The sequence below is a fragment of the Chiloscyllium plagiosum genome, chromosome 4 (assembly GCF_004010195.1).
Source record: "Chiloscyllium plagiosum isolate BGI_BamShark_2017 chromosome 4, ASM401019v2, whole genome shotgun sequence".
NCBI classification, from domain to species: Eukaryota; Metazoa; Chordata; class Chondrichthyes; order Orectolobiformes; family Hemiscylliidae; genus Chiloscyllium; species Chiloscyllium plagiosum.
This window is the reverse complement of record NC_057713.1, coordinates 101,500,102-101,517,076: the sequence shown is the minus strand read 5'-3', so window position 1 is coordinate 101,517,076 and position 16,975 is coordinate 101,500,102. Positions and strand designations below refer to the sequence as shown.

The 16,975-nt window shown below is 42.0% G+C and overlaps 1 protein-coding gene across 3 annotated transcripts in view; it reads left to right on the top strand.

The window, feature by feature from the left end:
• Window positions 1–16,975, top strand: part of tbx20 (T-box transcription factor 20) — a 29,811-nt gene that overhangs the window by 3,668 nt on the left and 9,168 nt on the right. Inside the window, exons 4-8 of one of the 3 annotated variants that reach the window (XM_043688760.1) lie at window positions 408–516; window positions 6,537–6,695; window positions 8,236–8,327; window positions 13,169–13,281; window positions 14,062–14,296. In XM_043688760.1, the coding sequence (XP_043544695.1) occupies window positions 408–516; window positions 6,537–6,695; window positions 8,236–8,327; window positions 13,169–13,281; window positions 14,062–14,168 (580 nt within the window). In that variant the 3' untranslated portion in view covers window positions 14,169–14,296. Of the gene's footprint in view, window positions 1–407; window positions 517–6,536; window positions 6,696–8,235; window positions 8,328–13,168; window positions 13,282–14,061; window positions 14,297–16,975 lie in introns of those variants that run through there. The other 2 variants (XM_043688759.1, XM_043688758.1) reach the window with 2 other exon arrangements.

The window sequence follows — 16,975 nt, the reverse complement described above, 5'->3', positions numbered from 1 at the left end:
GTTAATCCATCTAGTTTGCATCACTTTGGACTGTGGGAGGAAACCCAGGTAAACTGCACACAGTTCTCCCGAGACTGGAATTGAACCCGGGTGCCTAGCGTTTTGAGGCACTAACCAGTGAGCCACTGTGCCACTCCTTCATCGGGGATTTAATGTTCTAATTTGATCAAACGTCACTCTTGTTTAGGGAGGTAGAGTCCAAACTGCTCTCACTCTTTTAGTGCAGAAGGACTGAAAGGTCTGACCGTAATGTTTAGACTGGGAACTCCTAGTCCTGGCTTCCCTAATTCAGTGGAAAGCTGGATCCAATCACCCCTTTCGGTTCCTCAATCAAATCGTCCCATTCACCTCTGTTTTGCAAGAAATACTAATCCAGTTTATGTAATCCCTGCCCTTCTGCTTTGCAGATTATATGTGCACCCTGACTGTCCATTCACCGGGGAACAGCTTCTCAAACAAATGGTCTCCTTTGAGAAAGTGAAGCTCACCAACAATGAACTGGACCAACATGGTCACGTGAGTCTGTCACTGCTCTTTATGTGATTCTCTCGTGTTAACGGACCCGATTTGGGGAAAACATTCTCGTTCTGAAAATGGAATTGTTTGGGAATCTTCCGTCCGAAACAACACCTGACGTGCGGGGAACTTTGATCTCCAACTTGTCCCTCATTCCTTCCTTGAAATTGCGGGGGCGAGGAATGTCAAATAGGCCCAAACTTAGCGGTGAGACCCGGGGAATATTCAGAATTCAGGAACTCTTTAACCTGCCCCTTTCTTAGATCGCCAGCTATCTGTCTCCCACCTCCAACCCAGCAATGAACAAAATTCACTCACCCGCCGAGAATTAGTTACATTTGCAAATTCTGAGATGACCAAAGACAGTTGAGATTTATACCCAGTAGTGACTCTGCACCAAGATATCATTCAGTCGTGAATTCTCACAATTTTTGTGTTAATATCCGTTTAACTTTTGAGTTAATTCTAATTGAAATTATTTGAATATTGGCTAAATCTCCCTACCTTGGTCACTCATGTAGAATGGCAATTGTGTTATATACTGGACATTGTGCAAACGAATATTATCACACAGGTGTGTTGGGGTCGGAGGAGGTGGGTGGTGAGTAGGTCATGATACTACCGAAGGTGGAGAAAAGACAATCAGGGAGAATTGCGTCGACAGGCTCTTGTGGAGAGTTGACGTGGGTACGAACAGGCCAAATGGTCTCATGTTGTGGGTGATCATACTAGTTTCCATAAGGAGTTCAGCTGCGAGATTCCTTCAGGTTACTGAGTAGACTGGTTTCTGTGCGTGGTCACATGCGTTACAGATCAGTTAAAATCTGTGAGGGTCCAGGATGATACAGCCGAATAGACAGGCTACTGTGTGCAAGGTACAGGTGTATTATAGACAGGTTACTGTGTGCTGGATACAAGTGTGTTATAAACAGGCTACTGTGAGCAGGGTACAGATGTGTTGTCGTCAGGTTTCTGTTTGTGAGTTACGAGTGTGTTGTAGACAGGTTAATGTATGCAGAGTACAGGTGTTTTGAAAACAGGTTACTGTGTATGGGGTACAGGTGTGATATAGACAGTTTGTTGAGTGCAGGTCACAGATGTATTCTGGACAGGTTATTGTATGTATGTTGGGGGATTTACAGGCAGATTATAGACAAATTACTGTGTTGGGGTACAGTTGTGTTACAGGCAGTTAGTCTGTGCAGGGTACAGATTTGCTGTAGACAGGTTACTGTTTGTTACATATAGGTGTGTTATGGACAGGTTGTGTGGGGTGCAGGTGTGTTATACGCAGGTTACCATGTATGATGTCTAGGTGTGTTAAGCATAGGTTATTGCGTGTGGGGTACAAGTGTGTGACAAACAGGTTATTGTATGTGGGGTGCAGGTGTATAAAATGTAGATTATTATGTATGAGGCATAAGTATTATACAGATAGGTTACTATGTTGGGCAACTGATATGTTATAGACCAGTTACTGTGTGATGTATAGGTGTTTCGAAGATAGGTTATATTGTGTGGGGTACAGGCATGTTATAGATAGATTATTGTGTGTGTGGTTCAGGTGTGTTAAAGACAAGTTACTGTGTGTAGGGTATAGGTGTGTTACAGGCCAGTTACTGTTTGTGGGGTACAGGTGTGTTATAGACAGGTTACTGTTGGTGGACTATAGGTGTGTTATAGACAGATTACTGTGTGGGTTGTATAGGTGTATTGCAGACAGTTGCTGTGTGGGTGTACATGTGTGTTATAGAAAGGTTACTGTGTGGGGGCACAAGTGTGTTCTAGATCAATTAATGTGTGTTTGTAATGCTCTGTGACAGATGACAGTTTTTTTTGGAATGTTTGGTCTAGACATGTTATTGTTTGTGGAGTACTGATGTGTTTCCAGCAGGATATGTGTCATATACAGTGTTATAGACAGGTTACTGTGATCTGTGGACTACAATTAAATTAATGTTGGGGAAATATTGTTACATACACACCTATATGTAACAAACAGTAACCTGTCTACAGCAAATCTGTACCCTGCACAGACTAACTGCCTGTAACACAACTGTACCCCAACACAGTAATTGCCCCAACATTAAATTAATGTTGGGGAAATATTGCAAGTCAGGCAGCATCCAAGGATTCTCCTGCTCCTTGGATGCTGCCTGACCTGCTGCGCTTTTCCAGCAACACATTTTCAGCTCTGATCTCCAGCATCTGCAGTCCTCACTTTCTCATCGAAGGTATGCAATAGTGCCAAGCACACAGAGAATTGCACATTGCAAACTTGTTCAAAAAGGTTCTAAGGATTAATCCAGCAACTACCAGTGAACTAATTTAACCCTGATAATTTGAATGCATTTGTAAATGATAATCCTGTACAAAATTAACAGTGACTTAGAGAAATGTGAATTAATTAAGGAAAACCAATCCTGATTTGTTAAAGGGGGTTGTGTTTAGCTAACTTGATTGAGTTTTGATGAGGTAACAGAAAGATTTGATAAGAGTAAAGAGTTGTTATGCTGTACTGTACATTAATTTCCAAAGACTTTTGATAAAATGATGTATAATTAGCTTGCCAGCAAAGTCGATGCCCACAAAATTAAGGGGCAAGGAAGCATGGATACAAAATTGGCTGAATGACAGGAAGCAGGATAGTGGTAAATGGTTATTTCTCACAATAGATGAAGGCTCACAGTGAGATTTTCCAGTGGCTAGTATTTGGACCATCTGCTTTCTGGATATAAATCAATGACCTCACTTGAATGTACAGGGCATGATGTCAAAATATTTACCAATGTCACAAAATTTGAAAGCATTATGAAGCGCAAAGAAAATAGTCATAGATTTCAAGAGGATGGCAGAATGGGCAGGTGACAGATTAAATTTAATGCAAAAGAAGTGTAATGAGATGTACTTTGATAGGAAAATGAGGAGAGACAATATAAACTAGAGGATCCAATTCTAAAAGAAACACACACACATGGGGATTTATGTGCACAAATCATGAATTTAGCAGGGTAGGTTGAAAAAGATCTGAAAAGTGAAGAGCATCCAGGGGCTTTTTAAGTAGAAGCAAAATGTCTATAATGGACGTTTAGAAGATACTAGTTTGGCCTCAACTGAAGTACTAAGCACTAACTTTGTCTCAGACAGGGAATCACAAGTTAGGAAAGGTGTGAAGGTTTTCGAGAGTGTGCAGGAATATTTAATGTGTATAGTCCTACAAATCTGAGACTTAAGTTATGTGGATAGACAATGATGGCATTGTTCTCCTTAAAGAAGTGAAGGTTGAACAGGGATTATTTTTTCAATATCATGAGGGATCTAGATAGATTAGATAGAAAGAAAATATTTCCATTAATAGAAGAGTTCAGAAACATAGAAAAGCAATTTAAGATGATTGACAACAGAATCAAAAGTGAAAGGAGGACCTACATTTATTTATGCAGCTAAAGATTAGGGTCTGGAATTCACTGTTTGACAAAGTGGTGGAAGCAGATTTAATAGTAACTTTTAAAAGTAAAATGGATAAGTACCTGAACAGAACTGCAAAATCAAGGACAGAAGAGTGTAATTAGCTGAGTTTGTCTTCTAGACAGTAGAAATAGGCTTGACATGTCATATATTCTCTTTTTGTGTGTAACCGTTCTATGCTTCCATGTGGAGTACAAGTGTTTTACAGGCAGGTTACTATGCATAGAATATGGGTGTGTTACTGTCAAGTTATTGTGTGTGGAGTACTAGTACATTATAGACAGGTTAAAGACATTACTACTGCATGAGGAGTCCAGTCAGGGTACATTAAAGGTGAGTTAATATGTGCTGCTACAAGTTTCTGTGTGTGAAGTTTAGGAGTGTAATAGATAGAATTTACACAGAAAATCCAGTACAGCATAGAAACAGCTGATACTAGTGTTTATATTCTACATGAGCCTCTTACAATATTCCCTCATTTGAAAATGCAATTATAATCTTCTATTTCCTTCTCCTTTGTACGATTGTCTAGTTGGCCCTAAAAAGTATCTATACTCTTCACCAACCATATTGGATAGCAGTGAGAATCACATTTTCACCATTTTTTTGGGTGAAAGCATTCTTTTTTTCAGAATTCCCTGTAGGATTTCTTGTTGACTACCTTACACTGATGCCTTTTGGTTCTGTTCATCCTTACAAATGGAAATATTCTCTCTATACAAAACTTATTATTTTTAAAGATCACTATTTAGCCATCAGCTTAGCCTTCTATTTCAAAAGAAGGAGACCTAGCCTTCCATGCTTCAATCACACATTTTAGTACCATCCTTATAAGATGGATTACATTATGGGATATAATGATGTATAGACAGATTACAGTGTGGAGTATAGGAATGTTACAGTTTGTTTAGAACATGGAGTGTAGGGTGTTATAGACAGATTATAGAATGGAATATGAAGATATAAAGATAGGTTCCAATGTGGAACTTAGAGGTGCTATACAGAGCTTACAGTGTGGAAAATAGAGGTTTTATAAACAAGTAACTGTGACATATGTTCCAGTATACAATATAGGTCTGTTTTGGACATGTTACAGTGTAGAATATAAAATACAACATGGAATTTTCAGTAGTTATAGACAAGTTAGATTGTGGAATATAATGGTGTTATAGTTGGGTAACAGTGTGGAATATAACAGTGTTATAGACAGTTTACAGAGTTAGGGTTACAGATAGGTTACAGTGCAGAATAAAGGTGGGTTATAGACAGGTTATAGTGCTAATTGTATATTAACACTATATACCATTAGAGGTATTAGAGGCAGGTCACAGTGTGGAATATAGGGGAGTTATAGACAGGTCACTGTTTGGCATAAAAAGGTGTTAGAGAGAGGTCACAGTGTGGAATATAGGGGTGTTAAAGACAAGTCACACTGTGGTATAAAAGGTGTTACAGATAGGTCATAGTGTGGAATATAGTGCTGTAAGAGAGATTACAGTGTGGGAGATAGAGCTGTTACAGGCAGTTTAAGTTTATAATATAGTGATGTCATAGACAGGTCACAGTGTGGAACATAGAGCTGTTACAGACGGTTTACAGTTTATAATAAAGGTATATTGTAAACAGTTTATAGTGTAGAATATGGTTTTAAAGATTTTTTAGTGCAGAATATAGAGTCTTTTAGATAGGTTTCGGCATGGAATATAGATCTGGTATAGACAAGTTGTGTGTAATATAGGGGTGTTATAGACAGGTTACAGTGTGAATATAGAGTGCTATAGGCAGTTTACAATGTGGAATTTGGAGGTGTTATGGACAGTTTATAGTGTTGAATATAGGATTCTTATTAACAGGTTATAGTGTGGAAAATAGTGTGTTATAGACAGGTTATAGTTTGGAATAAAGGGTCTTATAGACCGTTTACAGTGTGGAATATAGAGGAGCTATAGACAGTTTACAGTGTCCAATATAACGATGGTATAAACAGGTTATATTGTGGAATGTAGGAATTTTATAAATAGGTTAGACTGTGGAATAGAGATATTTTTAGACAGTTTCCTGTGTGGAATATAGTTGTATTATTGTAAGGCTTTAGTGTGGAACATAGAAATCTTATACACGGGTAATTATATAGCATTATTGTTAACTGTAATTCTCCAATGAATTATTTTCTTCCAATGAATGGCAATAAATTGATTTTAATGACAAAGCACTGAATAAAATTTCCCACATTGCCTAGTAGAGGACGAAACAGAGGAGCTGCTATTTGTTTCGGTCAATTAAATTAGTGCTGTTGGAAACATGCAATTCTAATTGTTGAAACCGCGCATATCGGGATTTTTTTCTGGATTTCCATCATTAGAGTTCTCGAGAATTCCCACGCCTTCCGGTATGCAAGTTATACTTTACGTTGACCTGAGTTTGGATGTGAATGTATATTTTTCCGATTGGGAAAGACTGTGTTCAGAGGCTGGATCCAGTGAATGTCTATTTAATTTTGCATATTCTGAATCTCGGCGCTCGGCCGTAATTGTGATGAATTCATTCCGCAGATCATTCTAAACTCCATGCATAAATACCAGCCCCGAGTTCACATCATTAAAAAGAAAGATCACACCGCTTCTCTGGTCAACCTCAAATCCGAAGAATTCCGCACCTTCATTTTCCCAGAGACGGTTTTTACAGCAGTCACCGCTTACCAGAACCAGCTGGTGAGTTCCTGCTTATTTTCCCGGTAACCGGGTTTAATTTGTAAAGAAACCTCAATAATCCGATTGCTGTGTAAACCGCCAGAGACTGACAGGGTAACAGTGGCTCACTAAAGACCTTTCCTACAAGATACTGTTCTTATAAGCGGCATCTTATCTAAATGTAAAATGAATTCCAGTTTAAGTGGTCCTCGCTTTCAGTGGTTCATCCGTTTCTTCAGTTATGGAGCTGTTCAGAATGTGTCATTCTATTTCATTGCTTTTTTTTACGGGGGTGTGAATGTTGAGGCAGTCTTTTATTTCCTATCGTGCCTCCTGTCAGTTTGGCTTGGCTCAGCCCGCAGGTACCTTCGGAATTTCGTGACCCAGCGGCGGCACAGTGGCTCAGTGGTTAACACTGCTCCCTCACAGCACCAGGGACCCAGGTTCAATTCCAGCCTCGGGCGACTGTCTGTGTGGAGTTTGCACATTCTCTGCGTGGGTTTCCTCCCAGTCACAGGACCTGTGCAGGTTAGGTGAATTGGCCAAGCTAAATTGCCCATAGTGTTAGATGTATTAGTCAGAGGGTTACTGGTTGGGCCGAAGGGGCCTCTTGCCACACTGTAGGGAATCTAATCTAACCAAACGCGGGAGAAACTTAGAATCAGGCTCATTGAGCCCGAAACATTGATCCTGGTTTCTCTCCACCGATGCTGAGTTTCTCTGGCAACTTCTGGTTTCGTTTCAGACTTCCAGCATCCGCGATTCTCTGTGGGATGTTTTTTCTCCTGAATTTCGCGGGAGTCCCCGGGACCCTGAGACCCCAGGCCCTCTGCCCTTCACACCGTCACCAGGTACCCGCGACTCCCATATCCCCAGGGAGTCCCTTCCACCGGACGTCGGGGTCTCCCAATGTATAGAGACCACCTCTGGTTACTCAGGACGCTCTGGGAAGCAGCCTCCTCCAATACCAGAGCCCACAGCCGCCTTGACCACGGGGAGTCCCGCACTCTCCCGGGCTCTGTGAGATGGAGTAGGGGTTTGCTCCTCTCAGAAAGGCATAAATCACCGACAGCCCTCTAAACTGTTGGTTTATTTGTCAGATTTCCTGAGGCCAGCGTTTCAAATCCCTTCAAAAGGATCTCAATTCAGAGCAACAAACTCTCTTGATGAGAATATTAACCCAGTAACAGAATCGTTATGACCCCAAGCCCACACATTCGCCAAGTCCTGGGCTCTACAAGTTTGTAGGGAAGAAGTGGGTACTGCTGATGCTGGAGATCAGAGTCGAGAGTGCGGTGCTGGAAAAGCACAGCAGGTCAGGCAGTATCCGAGGAGCCGGAAAATTGACGTTTCGGGTAAAGCCTTTTATCGACTCCTGAAATGTCAAATTCTCCTGCTCCTCGGATGCTGCCTGACCTGCTGTGCTTTTCCAGCACCACACTCTCGACTCTGATCTCCAGCATCTGCAGTACCCACTTTCTCCTCTACAGGTTTCTGTCTATTTTCAGAAATCTGGTGAATCCAGAGACAGCGCTTTGATTGATAATGCTTTTCTCTGCAGATCACCAAATTAAAAATCGACAGTAATCCTTTCGCTAAAGGATTCCGGGATTCCTCCCGCCTGACTGACATGGAGAGGTACTGTTTTCAGGAGTAAGGCTCGTTTTTCTTAGTTCCATCCGATTACAATGCGAGTAGCGCGGGTGTTTACATTACAAACCCGAATAACTCGGGCTTATTCTCAGTTAACTTTTCGTGCATATTTTACTCTTGTGAATGTCCGCTTGCTCATCTCTGGTTTAACCCCGACACGCTGAGGTCAGCTGTGGCCAAATCGGAAGCCGCCCGTGGAGTGTAAACTGAAAAAGGAGAGAAAGTGCTGGATACCCTGGGCAGAGGGAGATAGCTGCTAGGCACTTACAGCTCAGTGAGAATTCTGAGAGTGGGAGCAGGTTTCACACCAACAAGATCAGATTGATGAAAACAACTGTACAGGCGTACACCCGCAGAAAAGGCTGTGGAAACTCTGCTTTCTGGATGGTTGTGCTCAGATAATGATTAAAGCAGGGGAACTAAAGTCAGTGCGAGAGCCTTGAATTCACCAGAATTTGCCTGGTGTATACATACAGCCTGGCAGCGTCTACAGCTTAGCTGCTGTATGACTGAAGCAATGCCTTTATCGCACATCATTACATTGTCGAAAGTAAGTTCAGCCCATACCTGGTGTCACACACACTGCCGACTGCACGTCGTACATAATGTTCCCTCCGGTCAGAGAAAGCTCTGTCCATGCTTTTGCAAGAAGGGATTGAACTTCAAAATCAGGAAGAAGCTGTTCAGTCCCTCAGAGGCTGATCTATCCTTTAAGCCCATTTACTGTCCTTATGGGGCGTACTGTAGCTTGCTTGCAATGAGTCAGGCAGCGGCAGCTGCCGGCTTGTGATCCTGACAAAACAATCATCCACAGCGTTTAGTAAACACAAGCGACAAAACATGAAAGGACTGCACAATCATGACCGTTTCTGTATGCAAATAACTGCATGGCGTTTTAAAACACATAGCGTCTCTTTGGCTGAGAGAATTAACAAGAAAGGTGAAGTTGGGAAAAATTGGGAATTTATTTTGGACATGTTCCATTTGGAATTCGGTTAGACTCCATGGCAGGGACATACATCGGACTGCTCCCATCTCGCTGTCCTTTATACACTTCATAGAAAGAACCGAGGGTTGTTTCTAAGAAAGAGACGACTCCTTCCAAACACCCACCTTTAGCTCCCACTCCTTAAATCCTTTGGGTTTTTCTGCCCTCTCCGGGCACTCAGTGTTTGATAGTTGGGAAGTCTAAAAGAAACGTGGAATACTCGAAGCAGCATCACAATTGGAGCTCCCGATCGATTTTATTATGGGACTGCAATGACTTGAGTTTCCAGCCCGGGACGGAGAGGTAGAATGTGAAGGAGAAACTACTTTACTAACCCCATCAAAGCTACTCCCTGTTATTGAACGTCGCCTGTCAAAAAAATTCGTGAGATTTTTGTCACCAAAAAATATTCCATTTAAAAAAAGTTTGCCATCAGATTGTTCCATATACAGTAGTTGACGTTTATACAGTGCATGTATGTACAGTGCGCCTGTGCCTGTACTGTGTATAGTATCTGTACTGTATGTACACTGTGCTTGTGTCTATACAGTATGCAGTGTCTGTAATGTGTGTACACTGTGCCTGTGTCTATACTGTGTGCATATTGTGTCTATACTGTGTACACTTTGTGTGTCTGCTACCTAGCCCTGGGTACACGGTCCCCTTCACATACACTGATGGGTGGCAATATGCTTATTGCTCATTCTGAGCTGCTCACAGAACCGGGGAAGGGGAAGATCTTAAAATCTATACTCACCCCCACCTCCTGATAAATCTCTTGAGTGTTTTATTTAAGCGAAGGGACTGGGAGTTGAGCTTTGTAACTGACAGCCAGTGTGTAAAAGGCTCATTTGTCTGCAGACTGTTGAGGGGCAGGATTGGATCTGATCGATGAGTCCTCCGAGTCGGCTAGAGATGTGATTAGTTTACAGGCAGTTACTGGGACAAACAGCCGAATAATTCGATTCTCCCGTTTACTGATTGAATGCCGCCGCAGAGCTAGTCCCCCGATGATAAAACACATTCAGGTTGTAAGTTGACAGCAACTGCACTTTACCCGAGAGTCGGCAGCTCACTGCCATCAAAAACAGCCTTCATGACCTGAACAAAGGCAGGACAACGAGCGCAGATCTTGTCAGAAAATGTAATATTAGGACTGGGTTACACTAACTCTGGACATGTCCCGCTGGAAAACTCCCCTGTCAGATTTCTCGCATCTTGTTTTCGCTTCAGCAAAGCAATCAGATAGATAACACAAACGGCACTTGGCAAAACAGACACGGAATATTTTAACGGCACTAATCTGAGTTCATGGGTTGTAGGGCACTGTAATTAGAGACTGTGAGTGTGTGGCGGGGGTATCGCTTAGCTGGTTTGTCATGCACTGTAACGCTAACAGCGCGAGTTTAATTCCTGCACTGGCTGAAGTTACCCTGAAGAACTCTGCTCTCTGCTTCTCAACCTCTCCCCTTGCCTGAGGCATGATGACCCTCAAGTTAAACCACCACCGGGTCTTCTCCCTCTCTGAGAAGACAGTGGCCCTATGGTCTGGTAGGACTATGGCCACTTTACGTTTCAATTAGACTCTAGTTATACCGATTTCTCTATCATGGGAATAATTCAATTGGGTTAAACCCTCACTGGATTGACCGTATCCGAGCATTGAATTATTGGTGCGGTGGATGCGAAATCGGGGCTAAGTGTGTAGCTTTCTGAAAATATTTACACAACATTCTCCCGAGACAGTCACTGACCTGTCTGTGCCAACACCAAATAACTCGAGTGTGAATGAGGAATACTTTCGATGTGAATACGGCATGTTTGCGCTGTTCTTGTGTTTAAAACAAGGCGAATATGGGCATGTGAAAGAAATCATTGTCAAAAGGACAGATGACTTCTCCTGAAAATTCCACTTCTCGACCTGGGGATCGAGGTTTGACGTTTGACAATGCTTGTGTCTCTGTTTCACGTGTTATGCTTCCAAAGGGATTCTTTTTCTGAGTCAGTTTTAAACATTGAGGTCTTTGGTCAGAACGTATAACGTGGAAAACCAAATGGTGATTCCTGTTCTCCACACTGTGGGGTTTTGGAATATTTGGATCTACTGCATGGAGATGTGGTAAAAATGAAACAGTGGTGTCTTTTTCAGAATAAGATCTTAAAACTGAAAAAAAAGGGATGTTGTGGAGGAGCCGGTGTTGGACTGGGGTGGACAAAGTTAAAAGTCGCACAATACCAGGTTGTAGGTTTATTTGGAGGCACTAGCTTTCAGAGCGCTACTCCTTCGTCAGGTTGTTAGTGGAGCGGGATCACATGACACAGAATTTATAATAAAAGATCAAAGTGTCATACAACTTAAGCGAAGTATTGAAGAGACATGGATTGCTGTTAAGTCTTTATTCATTTAGAATGGGCATGCAGGTTTCGAGTGATCCCAGAACTTCTTTCAAGTCACACGTTAGGTTTGTCATTAAGATAACGTTAAGGTTTTATATATATAAAAAGGTGACATCTCAGCTCAGACTATGCATTAAAGGTGTGAAGTTAGAGTCTGTCTGCATCCCAACCCGTGAGTCAGACTGGTTCTATTTTCAAAGTAGGAATTTGTGAAATGTCACGTGGACTGACTGCCTCCAGATTGTGTGCTTTTGGAACAAAAAAAATGTATCTGCAAATACAAATCCACAAATGTAAACTCACCCCAAAGAGATTTTTTCAACACTCAAATGTTAACTTAATTGAATTTGGAGACAATCAAAGTTGGACTTCAGAGTGAATTGGCATTTGACAAAATAACACCAACAAGCAGGTGAGAAAACATTTTGAATTGTGATTTGAAATGTTTCACTTGAAAAGGTGGCAAAGCATATTCAATAGGCTTTTAGAAGGGAATAGCATTAATATTTGAAAGAGAGGACACAACCCTATCACAGGAAGGCAGAGCTGAATTGCCTCATCTGCTGCCTTCAATGACCCCATGAATTGCCGTCACAAGCTTTCAAACAGGAAACAATATATTTTCACCTGTCGTTTTTCAGGTCTTGAATTTTTGATTTATTTTTGCTGATGAATTAATTACTGGGCTTAGTAAAAACAGATGTTTACTCTTTCAAAATTGACGTTATAATTTCCTAGTCACTGATCTGTAAGTTAATAGTAAGTAGAATATTGCGATATTTGAGAAAGAACTGAGGTGCTGACTTCCCCTCACTTTAACTGAAAACTTCATAACACAAGCTGATCAAGTTTTTAAATGAAGCCAAGCAAGGTGGAACAGCCAGTTGAGAGTAGATAGCTCTGAGGGAGTTCAAAGTATGTGAAGAGCATAGTCATGATTTGGAGATGCCAGTGTTGGACTGGTGTGTACAAAGTTAAAAATCACACAACACCAGGTTATAGTCCAACAGGTTTATTGGAAGCACACTAGATGCTCCGAAAGCTAGTGTGCTTCCAATTAAACCTTTTGGACTATAACTTGGTGTTGTGTGATTTTTAACTGTGAAGAGAGGACAGTGACATTTAAAGTAAAATTAAAATATTGCACAGTTAGTGCAAAATATAATGCAGTGAAAATAGGAAAGAAAATATTGAATAAATAATCAAAACTGAGGGACATAAACAGATATCCTGTTCAAACTGGTTGGAATATTTAGCTTAACATTGCTAATTGAGCATCCCTCAGTACAAATAAAGATAATTCTCTCTAGCTCATATAGTTCACGAGTGACAGAATCTCATCATGAAGTGAAAATCAATAAGATAATAAAGTACTGGCCAGGTATTTATCTGACATCTACTGATGCAGTATATCTACCGGGTTTCACACATTCACACTAACTCTTCTGTTCCACAGAGAAAGTGTGGAGAATTTAATCCAGAAACACACCTACGCTCGCTCACCAATCCGGACATATGGAGGAGAAGATGATGGTCTGGGAGATGAGAGCCAAGCCTCACAGACCAGAGGTAAAACAAAAGCTCTTCATTTATATAGCACCTTTCACAACCTCAGGGCATTCCAGAATGCTTTGAGGTATAGTCAATGTTGGAATGTAGGAAATGGAGCAGCAAATTTACACTCAGCAAGCTTTCACAAACAGCAATGTGATAATGACCAGCTAATGTCTTTGTGATGTTGATTGAAGGAAATATATTGACTTCAGGTAACCAAGATCTTCTTCAAAATAGTGCCATGAGATCTTTTACCTTTGAGAGGTGTTCCTCCAGCATTGCAATATTCGTATAGTACTACACAGTCAAATGTTGTACTCAAGTCTCAGGTGCGGGGACTTCAATGCATGAACTGTTCAGAAGTAAGACTACTATTGACTGAGAATGACACAGAGTTTAAAAGCTATGTGAGGAACCCAAATACGGGTTTCTTTCTGAACAGTATTATTAAAGGTCTGTGCATTTCCTGAGAGCAGTATTTCTCAAAAAATTGTAAACTAAAGATCCTGTTCTGGATTTCACTAGAGTTATTGTGCTTTCAATACATTAATGACATCATTAGAAATGGGAAAATTTCTACTCCAATGTGTTTTAAACCAAATCCTTCCAATTCCCAAACCAGTTTATTCTTGGACTTTTTCTGATGTGCTCTTCTAGGATTTAATGTAGAACTAAGCAGAGGGAAGAAACTTTAATTCATGGATGTAGCCAAAGGAGGTGAAATTGGTCCAACTGCATAAAATGAAGATGCATCAGCCACTTTCACACATGAACATTTTTTTTCTCTGTTGACAGGTTACAAACTGCTTTTGCTACAACAGCTAAGGACCAATTTAATTCCAATGTCAGTGATGAGTCCAAGCCTCAGCACAATACACAATGCAATATTTGATCGAATTTAATAACACCCAAGCAATCACCATAGAATACCTGGGAAAATTAACACAAATGCTAATCTAATGTAAAATTGTTCAAATTTAAACAGAAACTTATTAATAAATATTCTATTCATCTCCAAATATTCTACAAGGATCAGTTTTTATTATGCAACCATCTGAAAAATAAATACCTTTATTGTATTAATCAAAATAGTAGTCATCATTTTAAATTGCTGGAGTGGTATTCCTTCTAGAACTAGAACTGAGAGTCAATGAATACTGTTATTACAACCATCCCATTTCCCTTACCAACACGTGGCCAGGTTAGCTTGACTAAGCACTCCCAGCATTTCTATGGCTTGGTCTTCACTTTAGGAATCAATTCAATATTCTAGTATCATATTTAGGGAATGCTAGACTATCAGAAGTACTCTCTATTGGGCAAGCTGTTATACTGAGTTACTGTCCACTTATTCAGGTGGTGTTAGATGTCCCATGGCATTCTATGAGGAAGAGCAGGGTCAGTGGTCACATCGATGTTCAAAAGTAATTAATTGAAGCATTTTAGACTCCTGAGGATTAAATGGTGTTTCTTTAAATATATATTGTATAAATATATGAAAGCTGTTATATAAATAATTTTTTAATATATTTAAGAGATTAGTGTTAAGAGAGTATTGTGTCACCAACTTGCTGTAAATGTGATAATTGAGGCCAATTTTAATTTGATTACTTAAAACGTAACTTCAGCTTCTTGAAGCAGCTTTAGTACTTGAGAAGGTGACAGAATTATCATATTAGCTACTAGTATTAATGACAAAAAAACTGCAGATGCTTTCATCCAAAGTAGACAGACAGGAGACTGGAAGAGCATAACAAGCCAGGCAGCATCAGGACGTGGAGAAGTCTAAGTTTGGGTATAACCCTTATTAAGGACTAGGGGTGGGTGGAAGGGGCAGGGTGGGGAGGTGGGGATAACTGAACACAGATAGAGGGTACGACCTGGTTGGTCGATGGGAGGAATCAATCCGGTTGATGGCTGGAAGGAAGTGTCAATGAGAGGAATGGAAAGGAAAGGGAGGGGCTGGGAAGGGAGTCAGGTGATGGGAAGGAAGATAATTTGAAATTGGAGAACTCCAATGTTGAGTCATCAGAACTGTAGGCTGCCCAGGCAGAAGATGTGATGTTTGTTCCTCCAAATTGCAGTCTGATTCGCTGTGGCAATGAAGGAGACCAAGGATGGTCATGTTGGAAAGGGAGTTGGAAGGGGAATTACAATGGGCGATAACTGGGAGGTCAGGTCAGCCCCTGCAGGCCCAGTTAAGATGCTTGGTGATGCTCCCTTAGTTTACGTTTGGTCTCCCCGGTGTAGAGAAGACCATTTCCTGCAATTCCAGGGGGTGGCCATGGGCACCCGGATGGGCCCCAGCTATGCCTGCATTTTTGTTGGTTATGTCAAACAGTTCCCCTTCAGTCCCTACACAGGCACTGAGCCCCAACTCTTCCGCCGTTACATCAATACTGCTTCGGCACAGTATCCTGCACCAGGACTCAACTGGAGCAGTTCATCGACTTCGCCCACAACGTCTACCCCGCCCTCAAATTCACTTGGTCCATCTCAGACACCTCCCTCCCCTTTCTTGACATCTCCATTTCCATCTCCGGTGGCAGTCTCCAGACAGACATTTACTATAAATCTACAGACTCTCATGACTACCTGTACTACACCTCCTCCCATCCAGTATCCTGCAAAGACTCCATCCCATTGTCTCAATTCCTCTGACTCCGCCACATCTGCTTGGATGAGGAGACATTCCACTCCCAAACATCCCAGATGTCTACCTATTTTGAACAACATGTTCCCCCCCCCCCCCCCCCCCCGTCATCTGAACAGCCCTCCACTGCACCCTCTAAACCCCTCCTCCCTGTAAACACAATAAAGACAGGGTCCCTCTTGTCCTCACCTACCAGTCTCCACATCCAACGCATCATCCTTAAACACTTCTGCCAACTCCAGCTAGACCCCATCACTAAGGACATCTTCCCCTCCCCACCCCTCTCTGCCTTCCGTAAGGACCATTCCCTTCGCCAGTCCTTGGTTCATGCCACCCTCCCTACCAATCCCCCTGAACCCCCAGGTACCTTCTCCTGCAACCAGAAAAGTTGCAAAATCTGTCAGTACATAATCCCCCCTCACCTCCATCCAGGGTCCCATATATTCCTTCCAGGTGAGGCAGAGGTTGACCTGCCTCTCCTCCAGCCTAGTTTACTGTATCCAGTATGGTCTTCTCTATATCAGTGAGACCAAGCGCAAACTCAGGGAACAGTTCATCGAGCATCTCAGTTGGGCCTGCAGGGGCCAACCTGACCTCCCAGTCACCGCCCATTTTAATTCCCTTTCTCCCTTTCCGACATGACCATCCTCAGCCTCATCCATTGCCACAACAAATCAGACCGCACATTGGAGGAACAAAAGCTCATCTTCCACCTGGGCAGCCTACGGCCTGGAGCACTCAACATTGAGTTCTCCAATTTCAAATAACTTCCCTTCCCATCACCCGACTCCCTTCCCAGCCCCTCCCCTCCCTCCAGTCCTCCATTCCTCTCATTGATCCTTCCTTCTAGCCACCAACTGGATTCACTCCTCCCATCGACTAACCAGGGACCCTCTACCTGTGTTTACTTATCCCACCTCACCATCCTGCACCCCATCCTCTTTATCTGCAGCACCCCCCACACCCACCCCCAATCCTGAAGCAGGGTTACACCTGAAATGTTGACTTCTCCACCTTGTGATGCTGCCTGGCTTGCTGTGTTCTTCCAGCCTCCTA